Source organism: Manacus candei, unplaced genomic scaffold, assembly GCF_025592945.1.
Source record: "Manacus candei isolate 608988 ecotype Guabito, Panama unplaced genomic scaffold, ASM2559294v1 h1tg000014l, whole genome shotgun sequence".
Classification (NCBI taxonomy): domain Eukaryota; kingdom Metazoa; phylum Chordata; class Aves; order Passeriformes; family Pipridae; genus Manacus; species Manacus candei.
Window position 1 is genome coordinate 11,524,528 of NW_026138062.1, and position 13,064 is coordinate 11,537,591.

At 35.7% G+C, this 13,064-nt stretch overlaps 1 protein-coding gene across 3 annotated transcripts in view; it reads right to left on the minus strand.

Moving 5' to 3' along the window:
• NDFIP2 (Nedd4 family interacting protein 2) overlaps positions 1-13,064 on the minus strand; it is a 45,823-nt gene that overhangs the window by 6,230 nt on the left and 26,529 nt on the right. For all 3 annotated transcript variants that reach the window (XM_051779746.1, XM_051779744.1, XM_051779745.1), the window contains 3 exons: positions 12,237-12,324; positions 3,744-3,868; positions 635-701 (listed from right to left, as the gene is read on the minus strand). In XM_051779746.1, coding sequence (XP_051635706.1) covers positions 635-701; positions 3,744-3,868; positions 12,237-12,324 — 280 coding nt within the window. The remainder of the gene's footprint in view (positions 1-634; positions 702-3,743; positions 3,869-12,236; positions 12,325-13,064) is intronic.

Genomic DNA, 13,064 nt, shown 5'->3' on the forward strand with positions numbered 1-13,064 from the left:
AAAAGCAGAATTTGATGCACATAAGACTTTGAACACGAGAAGACAGACCTCTTAAGAGAAAGCTGACATCATGGGAGCACTGTGATCAGCAAGCATGAAGCCATTCTCTCATCCTACTGAGAAATTACTGATGCAGTATGCATTTCAAAGGACTTGAAAAGGACATTTTGTGACCTGTGCACAAAATATCAAACTCCACCTTCCTGAGATCAGTCACAATTCTTAAAATTTAATACTTGACATACAGGTTTATACATTTAAGTATATATCGCTCACTTTTCTCTATGTACTCTACATAAAAAACAAAATTTTGTTACACAGTTCTGCACCCCTAGATCAGCAGAAGCAGCTTAAAAAGCATAAATTACAAGTCTCAGTTATATACATAATCACTTATGCAGAGCAAAATTTTTTGAATTGAAGGTTATTTGAATAGTCCGCAGTTCACATAATAACACCACTATGGTAACCAATAACCTTATGAATACTATGGAAATAAAAACAACACACAAAACTATCAGCAGGTAAAGAAAAACACATAGCTAAACATGTTACAGAACTCTTACTTACAATGACATGATTCATCTTTGAATACTTCCACATCAAAACATAAATGAATTCAATTGCCACTTACCAAGTACAAGAAATATCCACCAAAGCCAGTACTGTCCATTGAAATATCCAGTAAAATAATCTGAAAACTGAAATTCATACGAGGCTTAGCAGCAGTAAGACAGATGACTAAGACACATTTAACACACTACACAAATACATAAACCATGGAGGAAAGAGCAAATTTAAATAAAAGGCATCCTGCTAAAATGCAAAACTGGTATTTGTGCAGCAGTTTAATACACAAAGAACTCATCCAGCATCAGTTGGTCTGTGGCAAAGCTATTTAAAATGTCTAAAAAACGCGTGTTTGTGTGTGTGTGTATATAAAAGAATATATATATGAAAAAAAACCTTGTATTACTTGCTAGTCATGTTACATTTTCTGTTAAAATGAATTGCCACTTGTTGATTTTCTTCTTTTACTCCCAGTGCCTACCATCCCAAACACATTACAGCAGCCTGCTGCTTTAGATATTAACACGAAAAGCCACATTAGTTTAATCTTATCAGACAGGGATGTTCTTCTGACCCCTCAAAAGAAGAGCTTTTGACCTTCTGTATACCCCCTACTGTTAATCGCTGCCAAGAATACCAGCCCCATAAAGACCCCCAACTCATTAAAGTCTTTTCATTTTCAAACCAGCATTCAGTTCCCAGCAGTGAGCTGAACACAACTAAATGAACCTTGAAGTGGCATTTCAGCTGTTCCTGTTAGTGACCATGGTAGACAGTTTTGTCCTCCCTGTGATGTGCGAGGCAGCTGGAGGGCAGGGTGTGATGGTATTGGAGACAGGTATCTGTGCCTTTACCAGACTCCAGACTTCACGCTTCACTGATAAAAAGGCTAATCAAATGTCTCCGAAACTCACATAACGAGTAGAAAAGGAGAGATGTGTGAAAAGTTGCCAGAAGGAATAAAATAATCTACTTAGTAGCTCTGTACATTTTTCATATGCTTCCATTCTGATATCATTCAGTATGTTTACTGCATCCTGCCAGAGTGCTTCCTATTTGCCATTTCTAGGACACTTCAGTATATCAACCAAGAAGTGGGGGGGGGAAAAAAAGGAGGGGGGGGGGAAGAAAGAGTGGATACTGGGCCACATATGCAACGAGATAAAAATCCAAGATATTTTAAAAACTCTAGATATAGCTGGTTTTTTCTTCAATTAATGCACATGTTTTCCCTAGAATAAAGCCAGATCATGTGAATTATTTGAGGGTTTGATCCTGTATTGTATTCATTTCTATCATCAATCCAATAAAAAAATATGAATAAAGAGAACTATTAAGTTCAATTAAGGAGTTGGTATTCACATTATCCCCATATAAATACTCAATTCCCGGGATTTTGATAACAACATTAATTCCATCTTACTTGATAACCAGTATTTTCAATTCTCTCTTTCTCTCTCTATATACACACACACACATATATGATGATCTCGAAGGTCTTTTTCAACCTGGTTGATTCTATGATATATATATATATCAATACATTTTTTTAAAAATTACAACTTCATTTAGTTGGAAAGAAGATTTACTGTAACAATCAAATACTGGTCTATGTGCATTACTCTCACACTCTCTGCGGGCAGAATCAGCTATGGTTGCAGAATTTCCCCAACAGCAAAACTGTGCTTTTATTCTCCAGGCTCTCTCCATCCATGCCACACCCAGTAAAAACTGATAGAGAGAGTATACGTGAACTCAGGTTGTTTAGTCACTATAACGTTTTGTACTACTGAACCTGAGTGAGAAAGGGCAATACAAGCCTTTGGAGGAGTTTGAAACAAAGGAACAAAGTCACTTTGTGCACATATGCTTGCTTGCGTGTCACCATTAAAACAACTGTCGACATACACCTCATCAGCTTTCTGCTATTGTCTCTAGGAAGGGAGACAACACAGGAAAACGGTAATCTTCACTATGAGAAAAAAACATTATAAAACATTATATAAAAAACCCTATTTAATTACAGTCTAGAACACAGTAACTCTTCAGGAAGTTTAGCACATATTAATTTTTGTGTTTGTTATGAGCACATGTTCAAGCAGAGAGGAATAAGAAAACTGACACAATGAGCAAGTTCTGCCCTCTGATTAGTATGCTTCAAGGCAAGCTAGAATATCCCCATGAATAGTTGAAAAATTCATGTCTTTTCTTTCCATTAAGATAAATTCCATCTGAATTCCAACAAACACACCAGAATTACATCTGGTCCAGTAGCATTCCCCTGCTCCAAAGGACCAAAAAGGAAATTAAAAAAAAAAACTCCAAGAAGGATGCAGTACATGTCCTGGAAGGACCACATAATCTCTCTACTATCTTCGTACTATCGTGCTAAGACCAAATCAACTTCAGTTACTAACACACACAAAGGGGAAAAAAAAATTAAAAAAAAAAAAAAATTCATCACTGGCAGAACATAAAAGATAACTAAGTTATCCAAGATCTCTTTCTTCATTAAAAGGGATGAGATTTTAAATGTTGTGTCTCAGATACGCAGAATTCAGGCTCAGAAAGAATCATTACATTTCGTCTAGCATCCACTTAGTCAGCTAAGTAACTTCCATTTGGCTAATGCACCTTCCAGAAAAGTATCTAGTCTTGCAGTGAAAATATCAAGAAACCCAACATGTAAGATGGTAAAAATGTGACTAACTTCAGATTTAATTTTTACTTGATTTGATGGGTATCTTACAAGGAATAGAAGAATCAAATGTAAGGAAGAAATGTTTTGTGATATTCCTTCCCAAAGGCCAAGACATTTATAAATCTTTCATATAGGACGCTATAATACCAGTGATATTTTAGGTACTTGCTCCACTTCCTCTAGACTTTTAAATATTTGTGCAAAGAATGAGTCATTCTGCATTTATTTTAGTGGAAATGTGAACATCAAATGCTATGTCAGGTAAAAATAGATTAAGCTTCATCTTTAGTAAGCATATATTATATAGCAAGTAAATTCTCTCTAAAGACAAAGTTAGGAAAATTCTAGGCACTCTGTTAAGCACTAGCATTTAACATACTGTTTTTTAATTCTCTTATCATATAGCCTTGAATAAATTGTGATGGGTTTGTTCTACAAACAGAGTCTGTACACTGTGAATCAAGAAACGTACCCGTACAATGAGAATCCATTTGATCAGGGAGAGACCAAATCCACAGATTGCACCATACCTTCCAGCTATAGTATTTGTTATACAGAAGGATAAACAAAATCCAATCCAGTTGAAAATAAACGCCACTATAAAATAAAAGAAACAGTAGCTTATGTTAATCTGTATAGCTAAGCAAACAGACTTAACAGTAATTTCACTTTTAAACTACTAAGGACATGCTTACACAGTTAATTCCCTTCCAGTAATTCAGGCTTTCAGAGATTGACTTTGAACCCAGACATTCCCCAAGGTGTAGTCACTTAACGACAAAGCAAATGGTAAACAGGCTGGAACCTACTGCTTTACACAAGAGAAAATGCCAACATAAAATAAAGCATTACATTGCTACACACACCTAACCAGACTACACTAGAGATGAAGGGCAAATTCACACAAAGAATTTTAACATACAAGATTCAAATTAAAACAAAGAAAAAAACCCTCACTACATTTTTATAACCAAAAATATAGTTACATGCACACATACGTGCATGTACCAAGGCTGTATATTCAGCTTTATTCAGTTTGGATCAAATGAAATAAAAGTATTCACTCTTGCCCTGTTTAATAGCGCAGAAATGAAGATAAGGTGAGAAGCTGATGTTTCATGGGTGACTGTCTTCTCCTTTAGATCTATATTCAAGCATAAGATATAAGAAGCCTTAGAAGTTCTACACAGAAGCTCAAGAAATCAAGGAACCAAAAAGAATATTGAGCATAACTACCACTATTGCTCCAATTAACAATTTTATACAACTCCCAGCAGTTTAATAACTTGAAGTTTCATATCTGCACATGTACTTGGCAATCAACATCATCATCATCTGTATCAACTTCAGTTTGCACGTATTACATCAAGGTGTGGGAATTCACAATTAGGGTAATGTCCCAGCTCTGGGAGTCAGTGAGGGCATCTGAAAAGAAAACGACCAAACAGAAGAACTGCAGGAGCTGTTGTAAGAAGACAACTCAGGAGAGTTCTGGAGAGAACAAGACACTGGAAAATTAAAAATCGTAGGGAACTCCACAGTAAACACAAAAACCACAGAAGAAGAAAGTAGGAATGGAAGAGGGGCAAAGGGGAACAAAACCCCTGCATACAAATCCTTAATGTTTTAAATCCCCAAACTTAGCCACATAAAATTCAGACATTAAATCACTACAGGAAAAAAAGTCTGTCTTTTCAGTTAAAGTTTGAATGCAGAATACTAAGAACAGAAAACTGCTCAGTAGTTTTCTTTAAGTAAATTTTGAAGCATAATCTATAAACAACCACTATTTTTATAATTTAAAATCTTGTTACAACTCCTCCAACAATCCATGTGAAGATGGCATGATTTGCCCACAAATGCAGAATTAGTCTGTAAAACTGCAGTGGAATTCCATGAACTGTAAAGACACTGAAGTTCCAAGAGAAGTTTTAGAAGACTTCACATCAACACAGTCATGTAGTACAAGTGAGAAAACATCTTGCTTTGGTCAGAGCCACAGGCAATAGATGGTGGCGATGAGAATTCTTACTTTTATACTAATTACTAATCTTAAAAAAAAAAAAAAGGAGGGAGGGAAAACCAACAACAACAACTTTAAATAAATGCTGATCCAAATTGGTATTAAAAAAAAAAAAACTACAGAGCAAAATTGTGACCCTAACGTTTACCTATCTTTCCAAAACACAGATAAAGTACTTATATTTGAGAAAGCCTGATTACGCTGTTTTAAAAATAGGATTTCCCTATTTTAAGCAAGCTCTCCAAACGTTATTGAATGCACCCTCTGTTCTTGTCTCAGCACAAGAGTTCACTGCTCTTTCTCCCCACTACTCAAGCTACAAAGGGTGACTGTGATTATGGTTCCAAAGACATGTATGTTAAAAAGGACAGAAGACAGATGTCCTTCAAATGGACTACACAGACTAAAGAATATGTACAATTTTAATAGTTATATAACTAATAATAAGTTATAATAGTTACATATTAAATATTCTATATATTTAATAGTTATATATTAAAAAATCTATAGTAGCTGAACTCATTTGTACATGCCTTATAAAAATTAGAGATTTCCCAATCATAAATACATGAGGGGAGAAAATTAGTTCTTACAATCTAAGTCAAACACAATGACAATTTTACTCTCCTTTCAACTTGAGCTAAAGGAATATTCAAAATAGAATCTACAGCCACTGGAGAAGTATTTGATGGATATTTAACACTCAGTTATTTGCCCAGCTCTTGAAAGAAGAGGCATCAGCCTGTTCCAATGTTGTTCAGAGTAAGTTTTTTTCTCCTTTAATCAGTGTGCTGTTCCATCAAGTTATATAAGCAGCCAACATAAGCAGACAAGACAAACTACACGAAAGTTGCAGACTATGGAAGTTCAAACATCCCAGTAAAAGTGAGGCATACGGCAAAGAAAAATCTCATTATTTAAGTTTTTATTTGTAACCATCTGCTAGAAAAACTGTACAGTAAGGACCTATTCAAAATTCCCTGTCTTCAGCAGCATAAGGAATGTTACTTTCACCTCTGTAAAACTCAGACAATACATTAGGGAGATTCTCCCAACACTGCCTTGCTGTTGCATCATTTTAACAAACTTAAGATTGGCAACAATAATATCTACATGTTTCCAGTCTTTCCCATTACTTCTCCCTCACAATCCACATCCTGTTGCTACTCCAAAAATCATCCTCCTTGTCTCATTCTGGTTGCAAAAGACACTATTTGCATTCAGAAATGCATCTCCTGCTTCTGAGTAGACTGAAATTCCTTCCAATTACTTTTCTCTACATCAAGATTAACCTCATTTGCCTATCTGTATATCTTTTTCCATCATGTGTATCCATGTGTATCTTCTGCCAGCCATGTAAATTCTCTGAGCTTTACCGCTTACACTGCACCTGGTAAGAGTTACTACAGTTAATTCCTGTCTCAACTGATCATTAATTCTTGCAGTTAAAGTTGTTCATCATTTTCATCCCTATGTTGCTATAGAGAAGCTACGGCACAAGTTTCCCTTACCAAGTTGAGAGAGAAAATAGACTCTAGAGGACAGTGACTAGTAAAAGGAGCTACCTATTAATTTCTCTAAAATTACCAACTTGTTTCTCTATCTACTAGGAACAACTAAGTTGTACAGCTGTAACAAATGTTTGACATTATTTGTCTGCAACCACTCACTTTGTGAAATGTAAATGACACTGCTCAGTTGTTAAAGAGATGACCTCATCCTTCATATCACTTCAGCTCCCATGAGATTCCCGCACAGACAATATACCTGCTGTGACACTAACACATGCTACCATAAGGAAAGCCATTCTTAACAACATAAAGCCTAATGAGCTGCTACAACCACATCATGGTTTTATCTAAAAAAAGCATTCTTAACTTCTGTTAGCCCATCGTCTTCCTGAAGCCAGGTTCTGTGTGCATCTTCTAGACACCCACTGCAAAACACACCACTCTGCAACAAGAATGGTTTCTTATCCCAAGAGTGATTACATTCCTACTTGAGCCCAACTTTGAACTACTGTTGACTTTCCATTAATGAATTTCAGACATTTACATGAAACTCAGGTTGACTGCACTGGCATCATGATTTCAGTATCTTCCTTTGATACTCTACCACCATACAGACAAGTGAGACTGATAAATGTATCATTTTTGAGTGTCACTCCTGAAGTGACACCGATAGGAGAGAGTAAATCTATATCAATGTAATTGACATAAGAAGAATATAAACAATAGTGTTATTTCCTCATGACCACAAAACTCATGATGAAACACAGGTAAGTTGGATTTTTGGGAGGAGGGTTGCACTAAAGGCTTCTTTTAATAAAAAGTCGTCTTGATATCCAATGCAGCACTCATATTTATGCTGTATTTCCCTTTAAGGTTTTCAGCCAAAATACAAAGCATAAGAGTTTTGAGTTGTACATATTGAAATTCATCAGGAGATGAAACAATGTCAAGCATACTACACCAAATCTGCTTTTCCCCCAGTTGTTCTTGCACTTCACTTGCTGATCTTTTTTACTCAGCTTTCCATAGCCACACAGTTATCACCTACCTTAAGTTTGTATTCAGCATCATGAAAAGAAGCCAGCAAAACTAGTCTGAGGACTTATGCTGGTTCCAAATTTTATCCATGGCTAAAGATTATATTATAAGATTATAATGGTAATTACATATTCAAAAAGCAACCATGCTCAGTTATATTCTTTATTCCACAATTTGTCCAATTGCTTATTATTTGAATATATAGCAAACACCAAAGATCTTAATGCTTCATAGCTGGCCTAGACTTACTAAGTATACTGCAACAATATATAATACTCTCCAGATCTTCATTCACCACTAGAAATTATTCTTCCCATTCCTGCACAGAATTTATTCCATTCTTCAACTGTAACATGTTTTTGATTCTTCCTGAGGGCTCACCTACATATTGATGATGATCACTAGAAGTAGTGGCTATCAGCTTCCACAGATAACAGACAATTTTTTTTTCTACTTAGCGATTAATGTTCAGAAACTTTCCTAGTCAATTTATTCCTATTGCTTCATTACCCTTATTGGTAAGTTTGGCTTAATGCCCAACTAGAAGCTTCCTCATTCCAATTATTTTGTATTGTATCCAGTGCATATGGAGAAACTATAAGTCAAATTCTTTCTACAGTAAGAGATGTTAGGTGATTGTGTATGAAGGTCAGCCAGGCTCTCCTAATAACCAGAGAGAAATAAGCACTCACAGAACAGTTCCTTTATCTCCTTCCAACATCCAAAATTTTAGTCAAGTGACTTCTCCTCAGTTTCTCTTGCATGACTAAGGGAAACCTGCATAACGTTTGGGATGTAGACATATAGAAGTCAGGTCTCCTTAATTCACACAGAGGAATCCTCCCACAGGATATTTAACCACACTTCCCGCTCCTCAGGAAGCATACACCAGGAGGCTATGTTCACCCTAAGCTTGTGCAACAACTCTGCCTTCCATCTTGGGCCCTCTTGAAACCCTCAACATAGGTATCCTAGTAGTGTGAAGTTTGTTTCAAGCATCTAATAGCTTTGAAAACTGTATGAACATTAGTTTACAAAATCTCGGTATGATTATTATCTGTTCCAATATAGCATCTAGGGCAACATGTACATTTACATTTCCCCATGAAAGACCTTATTGGTATGAGTTGTATACAGTGCTTAAATTGCCCAGATGCTCAAAAAGAACAAATCAGACCTCTGTATGAGAACTTCGACTTCGGTTGCATGACTGACCAATTTTCTCCATTTCTTCCTCCTTATTAACCCATCTGTGGAGTTCAAATTAATATTAATTTTTCCTACATTACAGGGACAACCCAAAACTCCCTTACATGGTTTCCAAGAATCCGGATGAGCTCTGCAATTCTTCTTGGGGCCCACAGGAAAAAAGGTTGGTTGATATTTCTAAAGCATTCCTTAAATATAAAAGACAACCATATAAGACCTTTATTAATATCCAAAAGGAGCTCCTTCAGATAATGTACCAGGATGAGCCTATCAGACATAATTCAAAAAACTTCCACTAAAGGTAGATTAAGCATGAAAACAAACCCTTTGGTCATGACAGTTACTTGTACTATCACAATTACATCTGTGTTCAAAACGGAAAGAAAGAGCTCAGAAATTCCTCTCTTTTGTTGTGCATACAAAAAAAATTACTCCGAGAAACTCATCTATTAATCATTTCCTCTGGCATTCTGGAAAGTTTCTACTATGCTCTATAAGGCACAGGTCACTTAAAAATACATAATATAAAAAATATATGAAGTGGTCTGATAGCGAACTTTTTTTGCATTTTGCATTCACAGTAAAATGAATATATTCACTAAAATATTTATTTACATCAAAATGAGAAACTGACAGACACCAGCCCTGACCATTAGAGAGGAGTCTCACCAACATAACCAAACTTCAGAGCAACAACAACGAATAATTGATCATAATACAATTTTACCACATATTACAAATAAAATGGGTTGTTTTCCACGTTTTAACAGCAAGTTTCTGAATCAAGTAGAAAAAACCCCAGCTGTTCGCACAAAGGACTTTTATTCTTTAGAGTATATTGTCTCATTCTCTTTAGTTATGCTAAACAGAACAGTACTTTATAACTTAGATGGGAAACAGGTTTTTAACTCACATGCACTGGCTCCTAAAACAAATAAAAAACCAAAAAAAACCAACAAACAGACCTGTCCACTAGATGGCCTCTAGACAGCAATTTTATGCAACTTGGGCAGCTACCACTAGATGGTGGCTACATATCAGTAAGTGGTTGCAATACGCAGGTAAGCTCAGTAAGAAGTTTATCTTACTATATTTCACTTGAATAAAATGAAATTAAAGAATATTAACTTACTGTTATACTTAAAGGCATCTCACCCTCCTCCCAAACCCTGAGATCTTTCCACCAACGCTGTACTTGACAGTCAGCAGAGAAGGTGGGAGTACACATCTGGAACAAGCCATTTGTTCATGCTCCTCTCACTAGAGAACAGTTCCTGATCCAGTTCTCCTACATTTTAGCTAAGTGAGGGAACTTATTTGGGGCTCCCTGTGATCTGCCACCCCTACTCACAGCATTTAAACATACTCCACCCTGAAAAAAACCAAAAAAAGATAGCCTTACTGTAAATTTCATTTTAATTCCTGCTCTCGTAATTCTACATACATCAACGTTATGGAGACTTTTATCTCCTTATTGGAAGGATATGAATATACTATCTGCTATTTACAATATACCCTCATTATGTTGAGCCCATTTTTCATCTAGTTCTCCAACTTTCCTAAGAAAAACTACTGAAAATCAGTATTACAGGTCTAACTGCCATGAGTTTTTTGTGAACTCCTCATACTATGAGAACAGACAAAAAGCAAACTTTATCCATTTCCATATGTGAGTGAAGTTTGCAGTAACAGTCTCAGAATAATCAAGACAAAGTACGATCTACAGAGTATTTTTGTCAAAAGTGTAAAATTAGTGCTCTCTGCAGTCAGACTCAGCTAAACATTGATTTGAAGAGAAAGCTGCCAGTTTATCCATGTAGACATCTGCATTCTTGAAGGTAGACACAAGGTTCTCGACATGTAGATTTGGACAACTGTGACTTTAAGGACCTAAGACACATTAAAGCCAACAATTCCCTTGACCTCCAACTGCAGTGCTAATGAAGGCCTGAACCAGGATTTAAGAGCAAGACCAAGTTCACACAATACAGAACCTAAACGGGTTAAATACAAAAAGTAATAGCACATAGGAAAGCAAGGGGGGAGGGAAATAAAGGAAAAATAAAAATGAAGTCATACCTCCCTTTGCCCCAAGAATATATCCTCTCTGTGGTCCAACTACAGAAAGAGGTCAGTCTACAAAATCCACTTTGTTAACCTATAAATGTATTTATAGATTTGCTATGTGAGGCAGACACATATTTTTATCCTGAGATGCAAACACCACATTGTCCCAGTACATCATATGCCAAACATGAAAAAAAACTTTCATGAAAGCTTTGTAACCTGCATCTGTAACAGTTAAACAGAGAGATTGCAAAAAACATTACAGAAAAAAGAACTAATATGAGATGGGTTGAAAGACATAAAGGAGATTTCAGTGGATAATCAATCAGCTTTCATCCTGATGAATTCTAAAAAGAACATATAGATCCTCAAGACCAAGATTCCATCCAGGCTATCAAGCACATTTATTTCAGAAAGGGAAAATATCCTTACAAATCAGAAGGAAATAAGCAATTGGACAAAACAGAGGTAGCTTTTTTCTAGAAATAACTTCTAGTTGCTAAATCTAACTTTGCTTAATGCATCATGTAAGTTACAAGACATGCACACGCAGTATCGAACGAAGTGCTACAGCAGGGCTGCTTGCAATCAGAGGTTACCTGAAGACTGTGCATTTTATATGCCACTGGTTAGTTCAACCTGAAAATGAGTATGGTTGGATTTCTTCCAAAAATCCACCATATGGATGGATGGCTATTTAACTCACTATGCTAACACCAGCAACTTTTATACAGCACATCACCACTCTCAATTTTTTTCTAGTTAAAAATCAATTGCAAGATTTCTGTGATCTAGCCTCTAATTCAAGTTAGTGGTCCAACTAAAAGATGACAGAATTTCACAATTCACAGGTAACAGTGCAGCCTTGCTAGGCTTCCAAGTATTTACTATGATTTTGCTTTGTCCCCTTATCTGTCACTGATGCCACAAAAAAAAAAAAAAAGAAGAAACATATTTGCTACATCTGGAACACAAAGTGTTTATATCTGGGTACAGGTAGAAAAATGTGTTCATTACAGTACATTAATGCAATTTATCACAGCTCTCTTTAATATTCCACAGAAAAAAGGTACAATTAAGATATACCTCAGTAGGTCTGGGATACAAGATAACTTACTGAAAAATGCCAACATGAAGATGCCATCATTGCCCACTCTAAGCTGATCTGCATCACTGAAATCATCCCGTGGTGGATACTCTTCTTCCTGGATTTACAGGTTAGTGATAATTTAGTGAAAAGTTTAGAATAACTATCTATAGGAGAAAGTATTAATCATGTTTCTAAAGCTAGAAGAAAATTGACATTTCTGTAACATGTCCACATCAAGGAAGTTTAAAAGAAAAATAATTTATAACTATAAAACAAGTCTTATTTGTTGCTAATATTGACAAAGTCCAAACTGTCTGTAAAATTTTCTGTAGAAGATACGTACATATTGCCTATTCATCTTAAGTGAAGCTAAAAGTTATTTCAGATTAGTACTTTGACAGTCAAAACCAACATAAATCTTTTTTTTAACTGTAACTGTCTTGATATGTAGCCAAGTTATTAAATATTTTTTTTAAAAGTCATCACATAGTACAGTCTATATATTTCTTGCCATAAAAATCTTCTAATGCTTCCCTAAATAAAGAATAAAAGTTTTAGAAATAAATTGCTGATGCAACAGCACGGCACTAAACAATTTTACAGCCCACACAAAAACATAAGCAACGCAAAGAAAACCTCTAGGGTCACTAGAGGGCGCAAGCATCTTAGAAGTGTCTAAAAGTCTTCCGAACTCAAAAAGCACATTACTTAAGCCAAACAAAAGAGAACAGAGATGTCAGTCAAAATGATTCAAAGATTTCTCCCATTGTGTTAACATACTGGGTCATAAAATACTGAAAGTAAGAATTTGTTTTGTTTCTCAGGACTCGATTTTCAACAGAACTTGGCAGACAT